The 23,337-nt window shown below is 38.4% G+C and overlaps 1 protein-coding gene across 1 annotated transcript in view; it reads right to left on the bottom strand.

Moving 5' to 3' along the window:
• Positions 1-22,674, bottom strand: part of LOC136858795 (inhibitor of Bruton tyrosine kinase) — a 191,820-nt gene extending 169,146 nt beyond the window's left edge. The window contains exons 1-4 of the mRNA XM_067138609.2: positions 22,494-22,674; positions 20,321-21,538; positions 2,177-2,398; positions 1,828-2,049 (exon numbers count right to left, since the gene is read on the bottom strand). Coding sequence (XP_066994710.2) covers positions 1,828-2,049; positions 2,177-2,398; positions 20,321-20,668 — 792 coding nt within the window. The 5' untranslated portion in view covers positions 20,669-21,538; positions 22,494-22,674. The remainder of the gene's footprint in view (positions 1-1,827; positions 2,050-2,176; positions 2,399-20,320; positions 21,539-22,493) is intronic.
• Between the last annotated feature and the right edge of the window lie 663 nt (positions 22,675-23,337).

Here is a 23,337-nt window from a genome sequence, read left to right on the forward strand (position 1 = left end):
TCACTCACTATATTACAAAATATAATTATTATACTCAATCACTCCCACTACAAGTAAAAACGCACACACACAGTATAAACAATGCCATCTGTTCATCAAAAGCGATCGTTGCGCTGCAGTGGCAAATCTCAGCACCGTAGCCATTGGTGTACTGGGAAGCGAGTCAAAGTGCTTTTACTTCCTCTTTCTATTTGCTATGGTAATACATATGAAATCAATGACGTTTTTCTAGTTGAAAAATTTAGATTGTTTATTATTATAATAATAATAATTATATTATTATTATTATTATTACAGTACCTTCAACAGCTGTAGATTTTAAGAGACAATCGAGCGTCAGAATTTATTCCTACCGGAATTCTTTATTGTGCCGAAGCCAAAGACAGCGATCTCAAGAATCAACCATCTTGGAAATAGATCTGACTAACTGTGCTGATGAATTCGGGTTGTATTAAAGACTCTGCTAAATCCCAAGTTAAATAATCACTTTTGCATTGCTAGTGGGATTTTAATTTTTTACTCATAAAGGATTCTGTTCAGATTATCCAAAATTTAGATTTGTAGGGTTCTGATTATGAAGGCTCTACTGTACTTCCAAAGCTTTCATCCTTGAATATAAAAATGTACTCGACAGCAATTCGTGAACCCTTTACATGAACATAAGGATTAAATATAGAATGTAACTTTCTACATTACTTTTGATAACATTTTAGATTTAAACTAGCTGATGTACCCGTGCTTCGCTATAGGATTCTCAGAAATACTGACTTTGTGGTTTTCCTAACTGAAGTCAACATCGAATCAGTGACTCAGAGTAGGGATTGAATAACATGAATGCTATGATGAACCAGTGTGTTACGTACCAGTAGTATCAGAAAATTTATGAACCAGAGGAATGGCATGCTAAAGAAGAATGTTGTGTAATTCCCCAGCTACTTCCCACCAATATTCAGGCAGGCTGTTACACTCTGTACGACCGGGTGAGTTGGCCGTGTGGTTAGGGGCCCGCAGCTGTGAGCTTGCATCTCATAGATAGTGCATTCGAACCCTCTGTCGGCAGCCCTGAAGATGATATTCCGTAGGTTCCCATTTTCACACCAGGCAAATGCTGGGGCTGTGCCTTAATTAAGGACAAGGATGCTTTCTTCGCACTCCTAGCCCTTTCCTATTTCATCGTCGCCATAAGACCTATCTACAATATTATGGGGAAGGATCCACCTTTCAATACTCCGTAGTAAGTTGAACTAAAAAGTAGTTACAACCTGTTTATTGGGACCGGTTTCAACACATTTCAAGTGTCACCATCAGCCAATTAGCGAAGATCTTAAAACAACTAATATATTGAACACAGGCAAAAAATTAACATTGTATCATATCGCAGCAATTCAGGAACATTAACTCACTCATCACTCGGCATGAATACAATTATTTATGACCTAGGTTATAGTGAATAATTGCCCGACTTTGCATACCGATTTTCATTAGGATACGACCACTAATAACATAAATATTTGAGAATTAAATGTTAGGCCTTCCTCTAAACTACCATTTCACTCAGAGTGAATAAAATTATTCATGGCCTAGATGTGTGTAGCGACTTACTTCTCGACTTTGCATACCGATTTTCATTAAACTCTCTTCAACCGTTTTCTCGTGATGGGTCTACAGACAGACAGACAGACAGACAGACAGACAGACAGACAGACATTACGTAAGAGTAAAAAGTGCATTTCGTTGTTACTGTGCACACAACTGATACAGAAATACCATCCTTTTTAAATTCTGAGTAATGTACAGACAAAACTCTTATTATATATATATACTTACAGCCCCACTCTCCATCAGCAGAACAGTATGATCACGACCCACGCTTACAGTACTACATATTTCTGGCAAACCAGAACCAGCCTGATGTCCCAGTTTCATCTGATGTGGTGTAAGTACTGCCTTCTCAGAATCCAAACCAAGGCGCCCACCTTGGCCATGACCACATGAGAACACTCTGCCATCGTGAGTCAAAAATACAGAGTGAAACTTGTGCATTGCAACCTGCAAACCACAATAAGAAAAAATTAGTAGTCTACCTACTTTGTTAGGATAAGATCTCTGATGTATATTGAAATATGTTAAATCTGAAGAAGGAAAGTTCAAATGTTAACAGTATTAAGAAAGGTACCTGTTTAACACTGATGCCCTGCTTGCGGAAACTATCCAGAAGTTCAGGCTGTAGTCGACTATGCTGGGTGCCAATCCCTAGGGTGTAGTTTGTATTCGTACCCCATACATATACCTCACATGGGTTAGAGAGACTGTACTCCACAAAAGGCAATCTGTCCTTCATCACATGATCTATTGCAGTTAGATCATCATAATCCACAATGCCCATATTCGCTCCAAGCTGGTATAAAAATTATTAGAATACAATGGTTAACAAAAGAACAAGCCAACTTACTCATTTAAAATTCTCCTTTAAGAGAGATGCGACACATCATTACTATCTGATAACTCTGTTTACAAACAATTCAATTATAATTCCACCTTAGAGAAAAGTGGTTGAAGACTGTTTCACACATGCTAATATGCTATTAACTGCCAAAAACTGAAGTTTCAAACACACCTACACTCATTATGGGGATACATATACTAAGACTCCAACACATTCATTTACGTCTACAGCTACCTTATCCCACTTTCCCCAGTATAACCAGAAGTGAGAAAGGATAATGCTAGTATACGCACAGAGGGATTAGCTGTTGTGCCTGTCGCTGACAAGTTACGTTGGTCACATGGAATCACTCAAATCTATAAACTGCTTAAGTTGGAGCAAATCATAGCCTCCTTGTCTCAGGAATTGAAAACTGTTAATGTCAATCATTCAAGGATGCTGATATGTCTCAATAAGTAATTCCAATGAGACTATTCAAGCCAGTTCAATAAGCCAAATGATAATCCCAAAGCAGTCCTTGTCAACCAAAAACATTTTTAAATTTTAAAAAAAACACACACACACTTAAGATAGGTCAAAAGGCGAGACATAACTCAAACGCATGCAGTTAGGGCTTCCCCATCACCATCGGAGGGAGGGGACAGTGAATAATAAAAAGAGTTCTTATAAGCTCAACACATGTCACCTTACCCTATCTCTCTACCACCCCTCTTAGCAGTGGCTATGCAGACTGCTTTGTCTGGGTCATGTCCTGTCTACCGTGCCATAACATAAGAGCTCCTGTATCACTGTGAAACCACTTGATCCCTATAAACAACTGGTCAAAGAAGATAGTTTAAATGGAAAAGGGGATCGAGAAGAGGCAAGTCCAAAGTCCCCTTGTATTAATTCCAGTGTTGTCTGTCTATGCAGCATCTTGTCATCTTTCCACTCGCTCTGATATTCAGAACATATTATCTACTCCTATTTGTGTACTGCCTCCATCAAATGAAAAAAGTCAAATTACAAAGTTTTCTGATGTTCCCATCCAATCAATACTATGTATGTTAACATTGATGCTTTCACAGCCCGTACTTGTAGACATGATATGGGCTTTTGGACTTATATCGTGTCAAGATGCCTTTGCTGGCGAGATGTAGTGTTTTTAGTGCACTATGTCTTCTGGTATGGGCTATATCAAATTTATTACTCTCACTGACCTGTCTCAGTCTCATTCGTGGCTTTGACAGTATGAAAGTGACTGAGGTATGAGTGATGCTAGTAATACCATTCCTTATGAAGCCAGTCCCTGTTATGAATGGTGTGAAAATATCGCTCATAGGGTCGGTTGGTGCATGCATTTCAGTGGGCTTGGCAGACTGATATATAATAGCAACTTCTGGGTCGGTGAGGAAAGCAAGGGGAAACTGCCTCACTCCACATTTCCCTAGTACGCCTCTTCAGTGACGTCTAGGCTATTTATGACAGCTGTTGGCGGAGTTGCAGAGGATCAAACCAGCCTTCGGGCTGAATACCAAACATAACATACAACATCGTGTCAAGAATACACTGTGCTTTTTTTCTGAGTTTGTCGTTCTTTCAGAAAATTGATGTTTAAATTGTGTTGGCTAATTTAATTCTTAGATATTGGTATTGGTAGGCTTTACTCCTTGCCTGGTTGGGTTTAATATCATTTTTAATGATTGTGAATGTGCTATTTTAAATGTTAGTATAAGCAATTTATATGAAGACATCAGTAGTCGCGTCAAAACACCATCAGGAATGATGGAACCCTTCAGAATAACTACGGGCCTAAGACAAGGTGAGTTCTATCACCTCTTCTCTTCATTACTGTGATGAGATTCAACAAGTATGCCAAAATGTTAGTGACAACAAAATGAAAGTCATGCTATTTGCTGATGACATCTGTATATGGGGAGATTCCAAGGAGGAACTTCAGGATCAGATCAATGCATGGACAGTAACAGCTAAAGAGTACAGCCTGAAGATTCAGTCAGGAAAAAAGTCAAGTGTTGGTTGTGCAGAGAAAGGGTCAACCTGAAGGTTACATTGAAATAGAGGGTAAACAACTCAAGATGTCCAACAAATTCAAATATCTAGGAAGCATGATATCAGCAACAGGCTCCATTGAAGAGGAACTTACCAGCAGGATTCAAGCTGGAGGAACATTTCATAGAGTTGTCCGAGACCTAATATGGAACCCAAAAGTACCACTGAAATGCAAGCAAGCAATTTATCTGACTTATTACATGCCAATTTTGACATATGGGAGTGAGACCTGGACCATGACGAAAACGTATGAAGCAAGGATTCAGGCAGGTGAAATGAGGTTCGTCCGAGCGATGGTTGTCAAAACAAAACGAGATAAAATTCGCAATGAGAACATCAGGGACATGGCTCAGGTTGACTGTAGGATAACATAATTCTGCATAGACTCAAATGGTATGGTCACAAGCGAAGGATGGATCCTGATTGCATACCCAGAAAAATGTATGATCTGCCATTAAAATATTGAAGACCAAGAGGGTGGCCAAGAATGCGATATACAGACATGGTGAAAAACGAAATTCAGCAACGAGGAGTGGACTGGGACAGCAATGAAGAAGGAGAAAAGTACAAAGACAGAAGCTGGTGGAGGGGCTTCATTCGCCGACCCATTCTATAGATGGAACGACGTGGGATATGTATGTATGTATGTAGTATAAGCAACTGAGCATTGAAATTAAGATATAAATAAATTTTACAACATATATAGTATTGATTAGGTGGGAATGTCAGAAAACTTTGTAATCTTGAATCGTAAACCATCAATATGGAAAAAAAAAAACTAATCACATATGACAGAGAAAGTTCCAGTAATTTGTAAGTTTGTTGATGCCTTTTTACTGTTTTTACAGTTTATAATGAAATATCCCTGTGCTGAATTCTGAGAGCGATGCCATGCTGAATTCATATCAGCCAATAGCAGTATTCCTTCACCTGCCTACTTCAGTCAATACTGAAGTTTTATCCTGAATCCTGGGAGTAGAGACATGGGGTGGTGTGAATAGAAATGAGCAATCACTCTTTACTCGTGAATTTAGAGCAGGCACTCGCAATGAGGTGGGGGAAAAAAAAAAAAAAAAAAACGCCAAATGGTAGCAGTCACTCGCAGCAGCCCTGCGAGATTGAGCGCACACTCCAGTTGTTGAAGTAGTAGAGTGGGCGCTCCAGATTTCTGGTGAATAAAGATAAAGCAGGCACTCAATCCTCTAAACGCTTGCTCATGTTTCCTTGAGTTAATTCGGTAGGTGACTCCTAATCATAGCGTTCAAGTTTAACAGCATGGCAGAGTTTATGGTGGTGGTTAATCATAGAGTTTATGGTGGTGGTTAATCATAAAAGAAAAATATGTAAACAACTATGGTTCATGTTCGTGGGTTACTGTAGTAACGTCCTAGTTCGTGAACCATGGGCAGCGGCTGAGTGGCCTAGTAAGTGGTCCTGAGAGTCGGGATACCAGCTGCTATGGAATGGGAGTGGGCATTAGGCATAGATATCAAGGATAATTTAATAAAAAACCACCTATTCAATACTTTCCACGTTTAACCCCTCAGCGTCGCAGCCATTTAAAGAGCTTCCTACCCCGCGGCCGGATGAGATTTCAACTACGCGCGACTGAAATACATTGATTCACTTACAACGTTACTACAATTATAAGAGTAGCCCGATATTCACGAAACTTGGAATTCCTTATGACAGAACTAAGTACGTGCAGATAATTACATAATTGTTTCACATTTCCTTAGTAATTCAGTTCCGAGTGATAGAGTTCGAAGCACTCTTCGAGACAGGGACCCAAGTCACACTCCTGGCAGCAGTACACTGATGTCTTCTTTTCGTCGTGTTTTTAACACACGATACAACGTCTCTGAGGTTTGGATTTCTCACTCTTCGGTGCTAATTTCCTGATAAAATGTCTTTTCTGCAACCTTGGAACTGTATTATCTGATGCGCGCCGGCCCTGAATATTTCTTTCCCCGCCCGAGCGAGCGTATTTTGTAAACAAACCTTTCACCAGCTGCTCCGATAAGGTACCCCTAATTGCTCAATATTTGTCTCTGTGACATGTGTGAATATTATTAGAGAAGTTAGGAATCATAATTCACTGTTGAAAACTTCCCTTTGACATGTATAATTATCAGTAGTCTCCTACACGAAATTTCCAAGTACTGTTTCCTCCTCATCGTCACTCTCATCATTTACCACTGCTACATCATCTATTTCATTATCGGTGCTGCTAATACTGATGGTTATGAATTTCATGTTTTTGGTCCGTATTGAACAATATATAAGTAATAATAATAATAATTTAGATGTTTCCACCTTTTCAATACAATATATTCACAAAATTACAAAATTATACGGTACTAGTTTCGACCCATCTAGGGGTCATCATCAGCCGTATTGGAGCAAAGATCATTTGTGGCGAAATCCTAAGACAATATTATTTTAAAGAATAACAAGTGAAATGAGATGTTATGGTAATAGTTAATAATACAAGGAATATACATAATAAGAGGTTTTTAACAAAGAATAAAGTATAAATGGGGTGTTGTAAAAATTATAATCATGGAAATCAGTAAGTTCTTGTATTGAAATGAAATATGGCTTAGGAAGAGGGCTTAAGGTGGGGCTGAAGGGTGCGGGAGAAAGTGTAATTGTCTTGGAAAAGTACCTTTGATTAAATTTAGGATTGAGTTTAGGTTGGCTGCATTATTGTTTCTGAGGAAAGTGATAAATAGATCGAAGAGTATGTTGGGTTTCTCTGAGATTTCATTGAGATTGTGACTGGCATTAAAGTATTGGTCTAGGTGTATGTAGTAATTTTCCATTATGTTCAGTAAAGGGCCCTTGTTTGCTAATACGAGGATGTCCATGTCTTGTTCAATATTGGTGAAATTATGGTTATAATTCCCATCCGGCCAATTATCAACTATAGACCGAGCCCCTTATACAGAATATCACAATTCATCCAATGTTTCTTAAGAAAAAATTATCAATTCTTATCCAAAAAGTCTATTAAAAATACATCTGAGCTAGTAGAAAAACTAAACAAGTTCAATTTGCAACCGGATCACTCCATCCACTCTTTCGATATTGTAAACATGTACCCAAGCATACAAGTATCAAAATTAATTCCGATAATTATAAATAATTTAAACAAAAACAGCCACTTAAGCAAACTAGAGATACAAGACTTTATCACAATATTAAAACTTATCATCGACAATAACTTCTTCACTTTTGACAATGTCATATATCAACAAAATGGTTTGGCAATGGGGTCACCGGCCTCAGGTATCTTAGCAGAAATATACCTGGACTTCCTCGAATACACCAAAATTGACAACGAATTCGAAAACATTCTCTTTTGGGCCAGATATGTCGACGATGTCTTTGTAATCATGAATGAGAAATCAATTAACGCACCCACCACCCTCTTAAGACTCAACAATATTGATCCTCATATCAAATTCACACTAGAATCCGAATCAAATCAAAAAATCAACTTTCTAGATTTAACCATCACTAGAAACTCAGATTCTTTCAGTTATAAAATTTTCAGAAAACCCACTCAAACAGCCTCCACCATTCGCCAAGATTCAGTGCACCCCCAGTCCCACAAACGAGCCACATACAACAGCCTAGTTCACCGAGCCTTCAGCATACCTATGTCCAATAAAGATCTAAAAAACGAACTCAACACAATCCGCGGAATCGCAAAATTCAACGGCTTCAGCAATCATTTTATAGAAAGGATAATCAATAAACACAAACATCGCCCAAAAACTACCCTCAAAAAAGAAATAACCAAACCTCTAACATTTTCCACCTTCACGTTCAACAATGATATCTACAAGTTAACCAACATCTTTAAGAAACAAGGCGTTAAAATAGCCTTCAAAACCAACAATAAGAACATGAATGTTTTATACAATACTTCACACATCAACAAGACCAGCAGTTTTTTAAAATCAGGAGTTTATAGGATCAAATGTACCACCTGTAAAAAAACCTACATCGGGCAAACCGGGAGAAACTTCATTATCAGATACCACGAGCACACTAACGCAATAAAATACAACAAGTTTTCAGCCATCGGCCAACACATGCAAGATTATAACCATAATTTCACCAATATTGAACAAGACATGGACATCCTCGTATTAGCAAACAAGGGCCCTTTACTGAACATAATGGAAAATTACTACATACACCTAGACCAATACTTTAATGCCAGTCACAATCTCAATGAAATATCAGAGAAACCCAACATACTCTTCGATCTATTTATCACTTTCCTCAGAAACAATAATGCAGCCAACCTAAACTCAATCCTAAATTTAATCAAAGGTACTTTTCCAAGACAATTACACTTTCTCCCGCACCCTTCAGCCCCACCTTAAGCCCTCTTCCTAAGCCATATTTCATTTCAATACAAGAACTTACTGATTTCCATGATTATAATTTTTACAACACCCCATTTATACTTTATTCTTTGTTAAAAACCTCTTATTATGTATATTCCTTGTATTATTAACTATTACCATAACATCTCATTTCACTTGTTATTCTTTAAAATAATATTGTCTTAGGATTTCGCCACAAATGATCTTTGCTCCAATACGGCTGATGATGACCCCTAGATGGGTCGAAACTAGTACCGTATAATTTTGTAATTTTGTGAATATATTGTATTGAAAAGGTGGAAACATCTAAATTATTATTATTATTACTGCTGCTAATACTGTCATTACTACTTCCGACTAAACGTTCATCTGAATTATACAATATTCCAAGCACGTTACTGTCAGTCAAACCACGGCTGAGCGCGGCGCGCCACATGGACTGATAAAGCTGCAGCGAGACTGAAAGCAGCAGGACGAAACTGAATGAGGGGAATAACACTTACTGTATGCGAAACAAATCAACTCTATACATATTTCAGATGAAAGGTCGAGACATAGTCTTTCAAGCGAGATATGTACCATGAACAACTGGCTCTCGTATCGTATGACAGAAAGCAGCACTTGTTGTTGCCTACACAGAGCGCTCGTGGAGAGTTACGAAAATATTACTAGCTGAGAAATAAAGACGAATATAATAAATAAACCGCACTCCCAATGTACAAATAGAGCAAAGAATATCACGCGAAAAGACAAACTTCTCAGATCATCATTTCTTTATTTTCTTCTGTGGGAAAGAATGAAACAAACAGACTTTTAAAAAAAGCAGAAATTAGTGCTCAGACTTACTTGACAAATAATTAACCTTGCAAAAACAACTACATTATAACGATTTTAAATTCTTATTTACAACACTGATAAACCTGAAAATGTCTTCTTGGAAACAAAACAATTTGCATATCAATAACTACAAAACTCTTCGCGCTATAGTCGTAAATGTGAAACCATGTATGGGTCTATACGACGTATAGAGGTCGGCGGCTACGGAAGAAAAGAGGGTCTATACCACGTATAGAGGTCGGCGCTGAGGGGTTAATGTGGTTATTATCTACATGATTTTATGTAGACTTATTTAGGTCACCCATTATTTTGGGCATCTTCAGCCTGTATACAACCTTTAGGTCAAGGTTTGGGACCTTTTTAACCAATATAAACATACCAATATATACAATACATACAAACATTAATGAAACCCTTAAGACGGTAACATAAGTTAATACAGTTACGTTTTTTGGTCCTAATCTATCTAATTTGAAAAATGTCCAAAACTAAAATGGATCTTCTTTTTGGTAAAGAGGATTACATACCGGGGTTTATGTGACCCCTATATCATATCATGTTCTTGACGTACCATGTCTGTTTTCAGGATGTGTCGTCAACAACAAGTGGAGATTTGAACTGATTGTTGATTGTAGGTTGGTCAAGATTGAAAATATAAATTTAAATTAAATGTGTTTTAACTTGGCAGTTCTATTCTGGTTAACTTAAAATGTTCAAAAATAAAATGAAATGGATCTTCCTTTTTATCATAAGTCTTGAGAAGGATAATATTAAAACTGGGGCATATTTGACCCACGATTTTCATTTTCATGTTCTTGACAAACTAATATTTAAATGTGTTGTCATGCACAAGTGGAGATTTAAAAAACCAATTGTTATGGGAGTGGGCATCTCGGACATATTCTGAGTCATGGCCCTCCTTGTGCTCAGGCGGCTAGGACTACACAATTCACCGGTCGTCCATAACCCGTCAGAGGAGATCCTCACTTAGACTATGTGTAAGCAGGGTAGCATCCTGCTTCATGAATTTACCAAGCTCAGAACATTTTAAGCAAGCCTCGGACCTATGGGAGTAATGGAGTCCCACTCCCATTTGACAGGCGAGGGACTCCTTGGAAACAACTTGGCGAACGAAATGGAATTCGATGGGGAGTTATCAATATTAATAGGGGTTATGGAAGAAAGAAGGTAGAACTGGCTGAGTCAGCAAAGAGGATGCATCTGGATGTGCTAGGAGTAAGCGATATTCGGGTAAGGGGAGATAACGAGGAAGGGATAGGAGATTAAAAAGTGTAGTTGATGGGTGTTAGAAATGGAAGGGCAGAGTCTGGGGTAGGGCTGTTTATCAGGAATACCATTGCAGGCAACATAGTTTCTGTTAGGCACGTAAATGAGCAAATGATGTGGGTAGATTTGTCAGCTGGAGGAATTAGGACTAGAATTGTGTCCGTATATTCACCATGTGAGGGTGCAGATGAGGACAAGTTTTATGAAGCATTGAATGACATCGTGGTCAGGGTCAACAGCAAGGATAGAATAGTGCTAATGGGCGATTTCATGCGAGAGTTGGGAATAGAACTGTAGGATACGAAATGGTGATTGGTAAATGTGGGGAAGATATGGAAGCTAATTGGAATGGGAAGCGTTTGCTGGACTTCTGTGCTAGTATGGGTTTAGCTGTTACGAATACATTCTTCAAGCATAAGGCTATTCACCGCTACACATGGGAGGCTAGGGGTACCAGTTCCATAATAGACTATATCTTAACAGACTCTGAATTCAGGAAATCTGTTAGGAATGTACGAGTTTTTCACAGATTTTTTGATGAAACAGACCACTATCTGATCTGTAGTGAACTAAGTATCTCTAGGCCTAGGGTAGAGAAAGTGAAATCTGTCTGCAAACGAATAAGGGTAGAAAATCTCCAGGATGAGAAAATTAGACAGAAGTACATGGATGTGATTAGTGAGAAGTTTCGAACAGTAGACAGTAAGCAGGTTCAGGACATAGAAAGTGAATGGGTGGCATACAGGGATGCTGTAGTAGAAACAGCAAGGGAATGCCTAGGAACAACTGCGTGTAAAGATGGGAAAAGGCGAACATCTTGCTGGAATGATGAAGTGAGAGCAGCCTGTAAACGTAAAAAGAAGGCTTATCAGAAATGGCTCCAAACAAGGGCCAAGGCAAACAAGGATTTGTATGTAGATGAAAGAAACAGAGCGAAACAAATAGTTGTTGAATCCAAAAAAGTCATGGGAAGATTTTGATAATAACCTGGAAAGGCTAGGTCAAGCAGCAGGGAAACCTTTCCTGGACAGTAATAAAGAATGTTATGAAGGGAGGGGAAAAAGGAAATGAACAGTGTTTTGAGTAATTCAGGTGAACTCATAATAGATCCCAGGGAATCACTGGAGAGGTGGAGGGAATATTTTGAACATCTTTTCAATGTAAAAGGAAATCATCCTGGTGGTGTTGCAAACAGCCAAGCTCATGGGGAAGAGGAAAATGATGTTAGTGAAATTATGTTTGAGGAAGTGAAAAGGATGGTAAATAAACTCCATTGTCATAAGGCAGCAGGAATAGATGAAATTAGACCTGAAATGGTGAAGTATAGTGGGAAGGCAGGGATGAAATGGCTTCATACAGTAGTAAAATTAGCGTGGAGTGTTGGTAAGGTACCTTCAGATTGGACAAAAGCAGTAATTGAACCTATCTATAAGCAAGGGAACAAGAAGGATTGCAACAACTAACGAGGTATCTCACTGATTAATATACCAGGCAAAGTTTTCACTGGCATCTTGGAAGGGAGGGTGCGATCAGTCGTTGAGAGGAAGTTGGATGAAAACCAGTGTGGTTTCAGACCACAGAGAGGCTGTCAGGATCAGATTATCAGTATGCGCCAGGTAATTGAAAAATGCTACGAGAGGAATAGGCAGTTGTGTTTAGGTTTCGTAGATCTAGAGAAAGCATATGACAGGGTACCGAGGGAAAAGATGTTCACTATACTAGGGGACTATGGAATTAAAGGTAGTGAGAATTGATGGTAGAATGAGTTCTTGGTTCAGGGTACTTACAGGGGTTATACAAGGCTGTAATCTTTCACCTTTGCTGTTCATAGTTTACATGGATCATCTGCTGAAAGGTATAAAATGGCAGGGAGGGATTCAGTTAGGAGGAAATGTAATAAGCAGTTTGGCCTATGCTGACGACTTGGTCTTAATGGCAGAATGTGCCAAAAACCTGCAGTCTAATATCTTGTAACTTGAAAATAGGTGCAATGAGTATGGTATGAAAATTAGCCTCTCGAAGACTACATTGATGCCAGTAGGTAAGAAATTCAACAGAATTGAATGTCAGATAGAACACGTCGATAATTTCAAGTACTTAGGTTGTGTGTTCTCCCAGGATGGTAATATAGTGTACCGGTTACGACCTGTACATGCGTATTCTTTGATAGTTAATTGCATTTAATCATCACGCGTAATATTCCGAGCAAGCCTGGTTTGTTTACATTCGGTGGAACGAGCGAGCGAGTGGAGGACAGCTGTGTGTGTGACGTAGCTGCAGGGGCAAGACAGATCACCCGCCTGACACGCCAAGTGTAGCTGGCCTGACCTGGTATGTTCTGGATTCAAGCGTCACACCTTCATGAACATTCAATTAAGAAAATTTTAAAACTCCTCTAACAATTATGGTAGCGACTTGAGCAACATGTCATTTTGAAGGGAATCACATAAACGTCGCAAAGCGTGAATCTCAAGTAAATCCGCCAAAGAATTCATGAGATAACCAGCTTCAAGGGATCATGCTATATGATGATGTAGAAGCCCCCAAACCGAATATAAGGAGGGCTCACTTTAGCCTGATCAGTCAGTCACCGCTGAGTATTCAGCCTGGCTCTACACGACGCCGTAGTTGTCAGAGGCTATCTTCGAGTAGTTACAGTCTTCATGCGGAACTTAAACCATCACGGCCATATGGGACTTATCAATTGTGCGCGCGTGAACTCTAAAATTATTCACAGTCTTTCTGAACATGGACTTGTAATATCTGTGAGTGTTAAGGAACAAATCATTCTAAGACTTTATGAACAGTAACTTGCAATTTTTACCAGTGATGAACTCTAAAATTATTCAAAGTCTTTATGAACATTGAGTTGTAATTTTTGCCAGTGATGAACTCTAAAATTATTCAAAGTCTTTATGAACATGGACTTGTAATATTTGCGAGTGTTAAGGAACAATTTATTCAAAGTCTTTACAGACAGTGACTTATAATTTTCGCCAGTGATGTACCCGGTACTCTAAAATTATTCAAAGTCATTGTGGACACTGACGTGTAACATTTGCCAGTGATGAACTCTAAAATCATTCAAAGTCTTTACAGACATTGACTTGTAATTTTTGCCAGTGATGAACTCTAAAATTATTCAAAGTCTTTATGAATATGGACTTGTCATTTTCGCGAGTGTTAAGGAACAAATTCTTTAAAGTCTTTATGGACAGTGACTTGTGATTTTGCCAGTGGTGAGAAACCAATTATTCAAGGTCTTTATGAACTTTTACTTGTAAATTCTGCGAGTGATGAAGAACACATTTTTGAAGTCTTTGTGGACATTGAGCCTATCAGCCATATTGGACTTAGGTGATGAGCGATTACCTGCAACATCGTCAGAGACCATCGGAGATCATCCAGAACATTGGAAGTTCGAGACTTACTCATACACGACCAACCTGGGTGTTCCGGCCTCATCTTAACGGAGTATGTGGCATCTTCCGGAATGTGTTCCAGCCTGTTCGGCCCGGTGAACTGGAGACCCAGACCATTAATAGGATGATGTTGAAGACAACCCCTATCTACAATGAGGTGATGTGCAATTTGATATGCATTCATAAATAAACTCTTATTCAATCCGATTAAAATTTTTCTTGTAGATAGGACCGTGCCTCCTGAACCAAGCCCTAGCTAGTGTCCATCCAGTTTCGCCCTGAGAACTATTTCATGCTAACGTTAAAATTAAAATCGTAAAGTCGGGCTCTTTTACTGGTACAACAGTAAGTGAGATTGAATCAAGATGTAGTAAAGCTAATGCAGTGAGCTCGCAGTTACGATCAGCAGTATTCTGTAAGAAGGAAGTCAGCTCTCAGATGAAACTATCTTTACATCGGTCTGTTTTCAGACCAACTTTGCTTTACGGGAGCGAAAGCTGGGTGGACTCAGGATATCTTATTCATAAGTTAGAAGTAACAGACATGAAAGTAGCAAGAATGATTGCTGGTACAAACAGATGGGAACAATGGCAGGAGGGTACTCGGAATGAGGAGATAAAGGCTAATTTAGGAATGAACACTATGGATGAAGCCGTACACATAAACCGGCTTCGGTGGTGGTGTCATGTGAGGCGAATGGAGGAGGATAGGTTACCTAGGAGAATAATGGACTCTGCTATGGAGGGTAAGAGAAGTAGAGGGAGACCAAGACGACGATGGTTAGACTCGGTTTCTAACGATTTAAAGATAAGAGGTATAGAACTAAATGAGGCCACAACACTAGTTGCAAATCGAGGATTTTGGCAACGTTTAGTAAATTCACAGAGGCTTGCAGACTGAATGCTGAAAGGCATAACAGTCTATAATGATAATGTATGTATGTATGTATGTATGTATGTATGTATGTAATCAAGTTGAGATGATTCTCTGCAAAGTGTTATATAGGTCCAGTAAGGAGCATGCTGAATGGTTAGTGTAGCATTTGCTTGGGCACTCCAAAGAAACCAATGAGGGTGCATTAACAAATTAAGAAAAAATTAGAATCTTCTTGCATTATGTTGGTGACCCTGGGTTTCCGAGTGGAGTTGGTGAAGACTTCTCAGAGCACTGTGTCAAAAACATTTTCGCAGGTTTACATGAATAGAAGTGAAAGCAGATTATTAGATAAAATTCCAACAAATGTTGCTCTGATGCAGGAAGCACAGGCTGAGTGGCAAGAACATTTTAGCTTCCCTTATACTGTCGGAGCTGTAGACTGCACTCATGTACAAATTAAGAAGCCACATGTTCATGGACATGAGTACATTTACAGAAATGGCGTCCCTAGCATTAATATACAGGCCACTTGCAATGGAAAGGAAAAGTTCAACCAATTGTAGATGTATCACGGCCTGACTCTGTCCATGACTCGCGAATTTGGAGAAAGTCCGATGTTTGCAGAGTTATGACGCCTCTGTTGGAAGTCAAAGAGATGACAACTCCTGCAGATTTGGCTCCTTAAAAAAATACATTCAATTGTCAATATACTATTTTCATCATAATTAATTTATGTTATACCATTTTCGTCAATTTATTAATGTCATAATTTTCAGGCTAAGATTTCTTTAACTTTCAGACAGCGGATGGTAGGGTTATTCTCCCATCAGCCGCTTCTCCCATTATTTTAATGATATGGGTTTGTTTCCAGTGTGCTTTAATTCTACTTTTTATTTCAGTCTTATTTTCATGTTTTGTAATTTTGTAATTGTCGTTGGACGGAAATATTTAAGTTAAATTTAGCAAGTACTTCACGCTGAACTGAATTTATTGCACTTGTTTTCTTGAGCTTCTTATCTGGTAACTGTGACTTTGGAAACAGACTTGTACGTTCCTTTAAAATGGGAGATAAAAGCGGACTGGAATTCCACATTTGTCTTCTGCCATGTTGACCACTGAACTATCCAGAACTCATCGAATACATGGCACGTGCACGACCTTGATCAGTGACACTTAGTGGATGCTCCACACACTCTAGTTTACGCTGTGCTTCTGGTCTACATTTTTATTCACCGCAAATGCAGAGTGGAAGCTCATCGGCAGGGAGACGCTCAGACACTCGGCAAGCACACGCTCACTCGCTTAGACTCACTTTTATTCACATCACTCAGTCTGTCATAACTTTGAGTCAATGGCAGTGACTGTTGATACAGACAGAATGAATATTGTAATGTAACTTTTTAAAGTAATTTAAACTATACCTACTATCTGCGCACTTTTCAGCGACAGATTTGTGTATTGGTTTGAGGAGCAAGGAGGGATCACTTCCGGTTCTGTTAGTACTGCCAACTGAATGGAAATGAAATCTGAATTGAATCAATATGATCGATCGATGTGAATATTCTAAACCTTTGTTATCTTAAGCCCACAACTGTGTCACACACACCATTATATAACATTTCTCGATGCGAATCTTATTCCTAGAGTAAATTCTATAGTTTAGCTTTGCTGTGTAAATAACAACAGTACTAGTACATAAAGTGTACGCCAGATGTCGCACAGCGATGCATAAGCGATTCATAGTTTGTATTTCAAAAGTTGTCAGTATGAATCTCGAAGATTGCCGAGGTCGACCGATTCAGCACTAGGGTGTAAATCTATCGCCAAAAAGTGTGCAGATAGTATATATATGGCACAATTAATACGAGGAAGGATTTGTATGATTTACCTTTCAAAATAATGTAACTTAAGCAGAGGTGTGTCAAACAGTTACACTCAACAATTTTTTTTAGTCGTCTTATATTCAGAGCAATGAATGGGTAAGGAAGGATTCTATATTGAGGAAAAATGTTATTTTTTCCTACTAGTTTAAAGTCACACTAATTCACAGAAGGTTTCCAGCGATGGAAGGATGGGAAAGGACTAGGATTGGGAAGGTAGCAGCCATGGACTTAAATTAAAGAACAGCCCCAGCATTTCAATCAATCAATCAATCAATCAATCAATTAATCAATCAATACTGGTCTGCATTTAGGACAGTTGCCCAGGTGGCAGATTCCCTATCTGTTGTTTTCCTAGCCTTAAATGATTGCAAAGAAATTCAAATTTTTTTTGAACATCTCCCTTGGTAAGTCATTCCAATCCCTAACTCCACTTCCTCCCAAATTTGTCCTCCTGAATTCCAACTTTATCGTCATATTGTGATCTTTCCTACTTTTAAAAACACCACTCAAACTTACTCATCTACTAATGTCATTCCACGCCATCTCTCCACTGACAGCTTGGAAGATACCACTTAAAACTAAGAAACAATGTTAGGTTTTGGTCCACCCAATCAATACACATTGTTTCTTAGTTTTAAGTGTATCAATACGGATCTACATGATCAAGTTCGTAAATTGTACATACCACTTAGTCAAGCAGCTCGTCTCCTTTCTCCCAAGTCTTCCCAGCCCAAACTTTGCAACATTTTTGTAACGCTACTCTTTTGTCGGAAATCACCCAGAGCAAATCGAGCTGCTTTTCTTTGGATTTTGTCCTATTCTTGAATCAAGTAATCCTGGTGAGGTTCCCATACACTGGAATCATTTCGGAAAAGGCTAGGAAAGCAACAGATAGGGAATCTGCCACCTGGGCGACTGCCCTAAATGCAGATCAATATTGATTGATTGATTGAACCATACTCTAGCTGGGGTCTTACCAGAGACTTATATGCCCTCTCCTTTATATCCTTACTAAAACCCCTAGACGCCTGGTGTGAAAATGGAAAACCACAAAAAACCATCTTCAGGGCTGCCAAATTATTTTATGAAATGTTAGCAAACAATAAATACTAATAATAAATAACAACAACTAGCAAACAATAAATACTAATAATAAATAACAACAAGTGTTCTAATTTGACACCATCTGGTTGCTTGCTCATCAATTTCGATGTTACGGTTTACTCGTAAACCCACTAGATGAGAGTAAACAAAATCTCTTTTGGGCATCTATGGTTAAGTTTTTAATGAATTTAGTTGCGTAAACACTATATGTGTCATTAAGAGATCTTTTACATGCCAACATGGAGTGTCAAATGGACTTCTTTCCCACCCTTCAAATATTCAACTAACTCTGCCGGATTTGAACCCACTATCTTGGGGTCTGGAGGCCAACACTCTACCAATGATCCCCAGATGGAGCTACTTTAAACACTGAAACCTACTAACCTACTAAAAGAAATTGTAAAATAGTCTGATGGAAAAAAGTCCTAAGAACAATGATATGGTTGATGGGTGGTTTAACATAGCCTGCACACTATCCCTAAATGTGTTGTTAACAGACATCTTCACTGAATTCCAGTAACACCCTCATAGTACAATGCTTCTCAATATTATTATTATTTACATTTTATGGCCTTCATTGGACCACTCTAGCCAACTTTATACAAATAATTTTTTAGTTTCCTGTCAGCCCAGTACTTCTTCATTCTCTCTGATCTTATCCTTTCTTCATCGGAAATCACCCTTCCTCTTGTCTGTTTGTTGATTCTGATTTGCAGTCTGGTTTGTTTGCCTGTGAGTTTCTTGATTTTGTCGGTTTTGTTTCTTAGGTCTTCCACTGTAATTTGTAGTTCATCCATATCTTCCTTGATTTCTGTAATCCACTTAATGTTGCACTTACTATTCCATAATTTTTCTATTATTCTCCTGATGATCCTGTTCTCTGGTGTCCTGATTAGATGTCCAAAAAATGAAATGCGTTTCTTCCTGATTGAGCTCATTACTGGTTCTATTTCCTTGTACCGGTAGACTGTTTCATTAAAAGCTACTCTCCAGTGTCCATCTTTTTGGTACGATTTGTTGATGCATGCTCTAATGATTCTTCTCTCTATCTTGAGTATTTTGTCTATTTGTGCAGTGTCAGTTGTTTTGAAGATGGTTTCGCTTGCGTATGTTATTTCTGGTTGAATGACTGTTCTGTAATGTTTTAATTTTGTTGCTACTGACAGACCTTTTTTGTTGTAGGTAATCTTGGCGACATATTGTGCTCTGGTCAGTTTATTTATTCTGTTATGCCATGCTGGCTTTTCATTGAGGTTATATGTTATGATTTCTCCCAGATATTTAAATTTATCTACAATTTTGATTTCTTGGTTTCCCATGGCAATTTTGGTGTAAGTCCAGGATCCGCCAGCACGGGTTCCGCGGCCGCTGCTTGTGCGTCTATATGACGTGTTTGGCGAGTTGATGTTTGCAAACATGGCGGATAATTCGAAGGGACGTGTAGCGGCCGCTAAATTTATGTTGTCTTTGGGTCTTCCAATTCGGATGTTCTTAGGGTTACTCTTGTACCATTCCCTCATTATATATCCCAAGGCACAGTTGAACAGCAGTGGTGACAAGTAATCTCCTTGTCTTAAGCCTGTTTTTTATGATGAATGGCTCAGAGACTTCCTCACTGAACATGACTTTTGATTTAGTGTTGGTTAAGGTGAGTCCAATCTATTTGATTAATTTTGGATGGAGCCCGAAATTTCTTAATATTTTCAACATTGAAGAATGCTTCTCAATAATACATGATACAACATTTAAGTTTTTCAATCTGTTGAACACAAAAACCTGGAAAATATTCCTTAAATTTGTGTATTGTGTTTGACAAACTGAAAAGGTTACCTAATAGCTAAGTAGATACTGAAAATAATGGCTTTCATCTTAAACTAATACTGTATAGCCTACAACACGTATTTTGTTCTGGTAAAATAATAGTGAAGGAACTAAAGATTGATCCAAGAATTAAAAATAGCTTCAACATAATGAGTCATTTGCACTTTTAATAATTAAACATCAGTTACTAACCTGCATGAGACTTGCAGCAACATGGATTTGCCCATAAAAAATACTGCGGTGTAGAGGGGTGTAACCGGATTCCATATCCCTGGCATTAACATTAGCATCACCATGTTTCACAAGCCAATGAACAATTTCCCTCCATCCACATGAAGCAGCACTATGTAGGGCAGTTCGACCATAAAGATCTGCTACCTGTCCACAGTTTCCACACAGCCATTTGAGATATGCAATTAACGCAGAAGCACGAATACCCCGTAAAGTCAGTACAGAAGCCAAAGCAGCACCATGTTGTCGTGAGCGGCAGCGATGAGAACATTCTGCCTCGCTAGGAGGCACTCTTATACCGCTCATCATATCTGTCACTTCTGTAGCACAATATACAACTATTAAACTTTCCAAACTTGTACAGTACCGGTATACACACGCACATACACAGACGCGTGCAACAACCTTGTGAATTTGGATAACTTCTCTTATCCAACTCAAAGCCTGAGTAAATTCACTGAACAGTCTCTTATTACCTTAACCAACTGAACTTCAAGAAGAACAAGGAAATCGCAGATTTGAGAAAGCAAGCCGAGTTTAACACAAGTGCTTCCTTCAACTTCACATTTTCTTTCAATGATTTCTATGTGTTAATTTGATATGTTGGCTTATCATGCAAATATTTGCATAGCTACAGACTACTGCCAAGAAATATGCAATAGTTCTTCAAACGAAAAGATAACTTACTGGTCTAGATTGCACAATCTTTCCTACTAAGATGCTCATTCACAGAAGCATCAATGAAAATTGTAGAATATGTGGAAAGAAGTTAAATCTAGTAAGCTGTGTGTTTTGACAGATGATCTACAAGAATTAATGCAACACCAGCAGCCTTGTTCATTATAAGTAGGAAGCTCTTTTTTCAAGAATGAACAAAATGTTCCTAGATCTAAAAATTATTGTCCAAATAGCATACAAAAATATATAATGCAAGTATTTACATGTTTACAAATGAATATGATCTAACAGTCAATGTATTTTGGAGACCTTAGGTCTCAAGTTTTCAATATGACTAGATACCAAGCAGCTGTCCACTGAAGTATATTATCTAACACATTAATGAAATACACTGATCCTCAAACCACTTTGTGCTCAACGCCAGTCTCTCCGGCAAATGGCCCCCTCTCAGGGGGCACACACACGTATACTTTATTCAGCCATAATTGGAAAAGATTTCACCTGTAAAGAAAAACATGATTTATAAATAATTTGGGGAAATTGTGTATAATGTGAAAGAATTATATTTTACAAAACAATTACACTGCCTCCCAACAAGTGAGACTGAAAGTAAAGAAGTAACCTCAATTCTATAGTTCACTGTTTGTGAAAGCTAAGTATCAATAAAATGAAACAAAAATAACAACAAAAAACTGGAGAATTAAAGTATATTTTCTTCTGAAACACACCTATACTGCAACACCACAGCCTCCACCACGCCTCCTCCCTCCCTTGGCACTCCCTTTTGGTCCCAATTGAAAAATCCCTAATAGGTCTATTATATTAAAGATATATACACAAAACAAAAAACTTTAAAATGTTCACAACTTGTACCTTAGATTGGCATTTAAATCGCTAGCTGTCAATACACGGGTTGGGACGGACGCAATGATATACAGGGATTGGACCAGAACAAACCAAATACACAGAGACATGCTATCATTATGCTAGCGATACATGGGTTTAACTAAACTACGTGTTAACAAAACGTTTCATCAAGCAAATGATCAATGTATTTGCACATTAGGCGGCCAGAAATGTGAACAGTACAATTTTACGGTTTGCAAGAGTCAGACAAAATCTCTATGCTCTTATAGCACACCTTTTCATTAATAAAATAATACAAGGGTTAATTAACTGCAATTTTCTTGACTGCTAGAGCACTTTTCACAAAAACGAAAAACATTTTTTTTTTAAACATTAAGACCACAAGACAGCTTTAAACACCGTTCGATATGCCAACTATTCTTCGAATGAAAAATGGTCATTCTAGAGACAAATTTAATCAAATAATTCACAGGGAAATAAGTTGGCAGGCGGTCTGACAGCTGTTACAAAAGGGACACAGTGTATCAATTTTGACATATTGCATTGCATAACATCTTGGCAGACCAGATAATCTTGCGAATGTTCTTACCGTGATTACTGAATGTCCAAATTCAGACTGCAAATGATGACAGCCAAACAGAAAGGACCACGGGAGCTTGAAGAAAACATTGTTTCAACTCGCATTTGCATTCGAATACAGCTCCGAAAATATTTACAAAATGTCAACTGAAGGGCGAAATTCCCGATTACTTTACCCCAGCCACCGAGCACTTTCGTCACCAAGCGATCCAAAGAGTAAATATTGTAAGAAAGATAACAATTACAAGGAATATCCACAGCATCCACAGTTTACTTTTTTTTTTTTTTTTTAATCCCTTCTCAACTGGACTCTCCCTCCATCATTATACTGTATATTACTGGAATTAAGCCGTAATGCTCGAACAGTTCTACGCCCTATAAAAATTAGGATAAAGGGGTTCTTTTCTTTGAATCAAAAGGTTCTATGCTTGTGCTTCGGTGTGGTCGTAAATTGACGGCAGTGTTTCCAATTTTGCCACTTTGTAGCTAGAGTATTATCGGCATATACTTTATCTGGATGCATTCAAGAATCATATAAGAGATGCATTTACACCCTAGTGCTGAATCGGTCGACCTACCGGTAACCTTTGAAACACAAACACTTTACGTACTAGTACGGTTGTTGTTTACACAGCAAAGCCAAACACTAGAATTCATGCTAGGAACAAGATTCGCATCGAGAAATGTTATATAATGTGTATGTGACACAGTTGTTGGCTGAAGATAATAACGGTTAAGAAACTCCATATCGATCGATCATATTCTCCATTCAATTCAGATTTCATTTTCATTCAGTTGGCAGCACTACCAGAACCGGGACAGCTCCCTCGTTACTCCTCAACCCCGTTCACAAA

Source organism: Anabrus simplex, chromosome 1 (genome assembly GCF_040414725.1).
Source record: "Anabrus simplex isolate iqAnaSimp1 chromosome 1, ASM4041472v1, whole genome shotgun sequence".
Taxonomy (NCBI): Eukaryota; Metazoa; Arthropoda; class Insecta; order Orthoptera; family Tettigoniidae; genus Anabrus; species Anabrus simplex.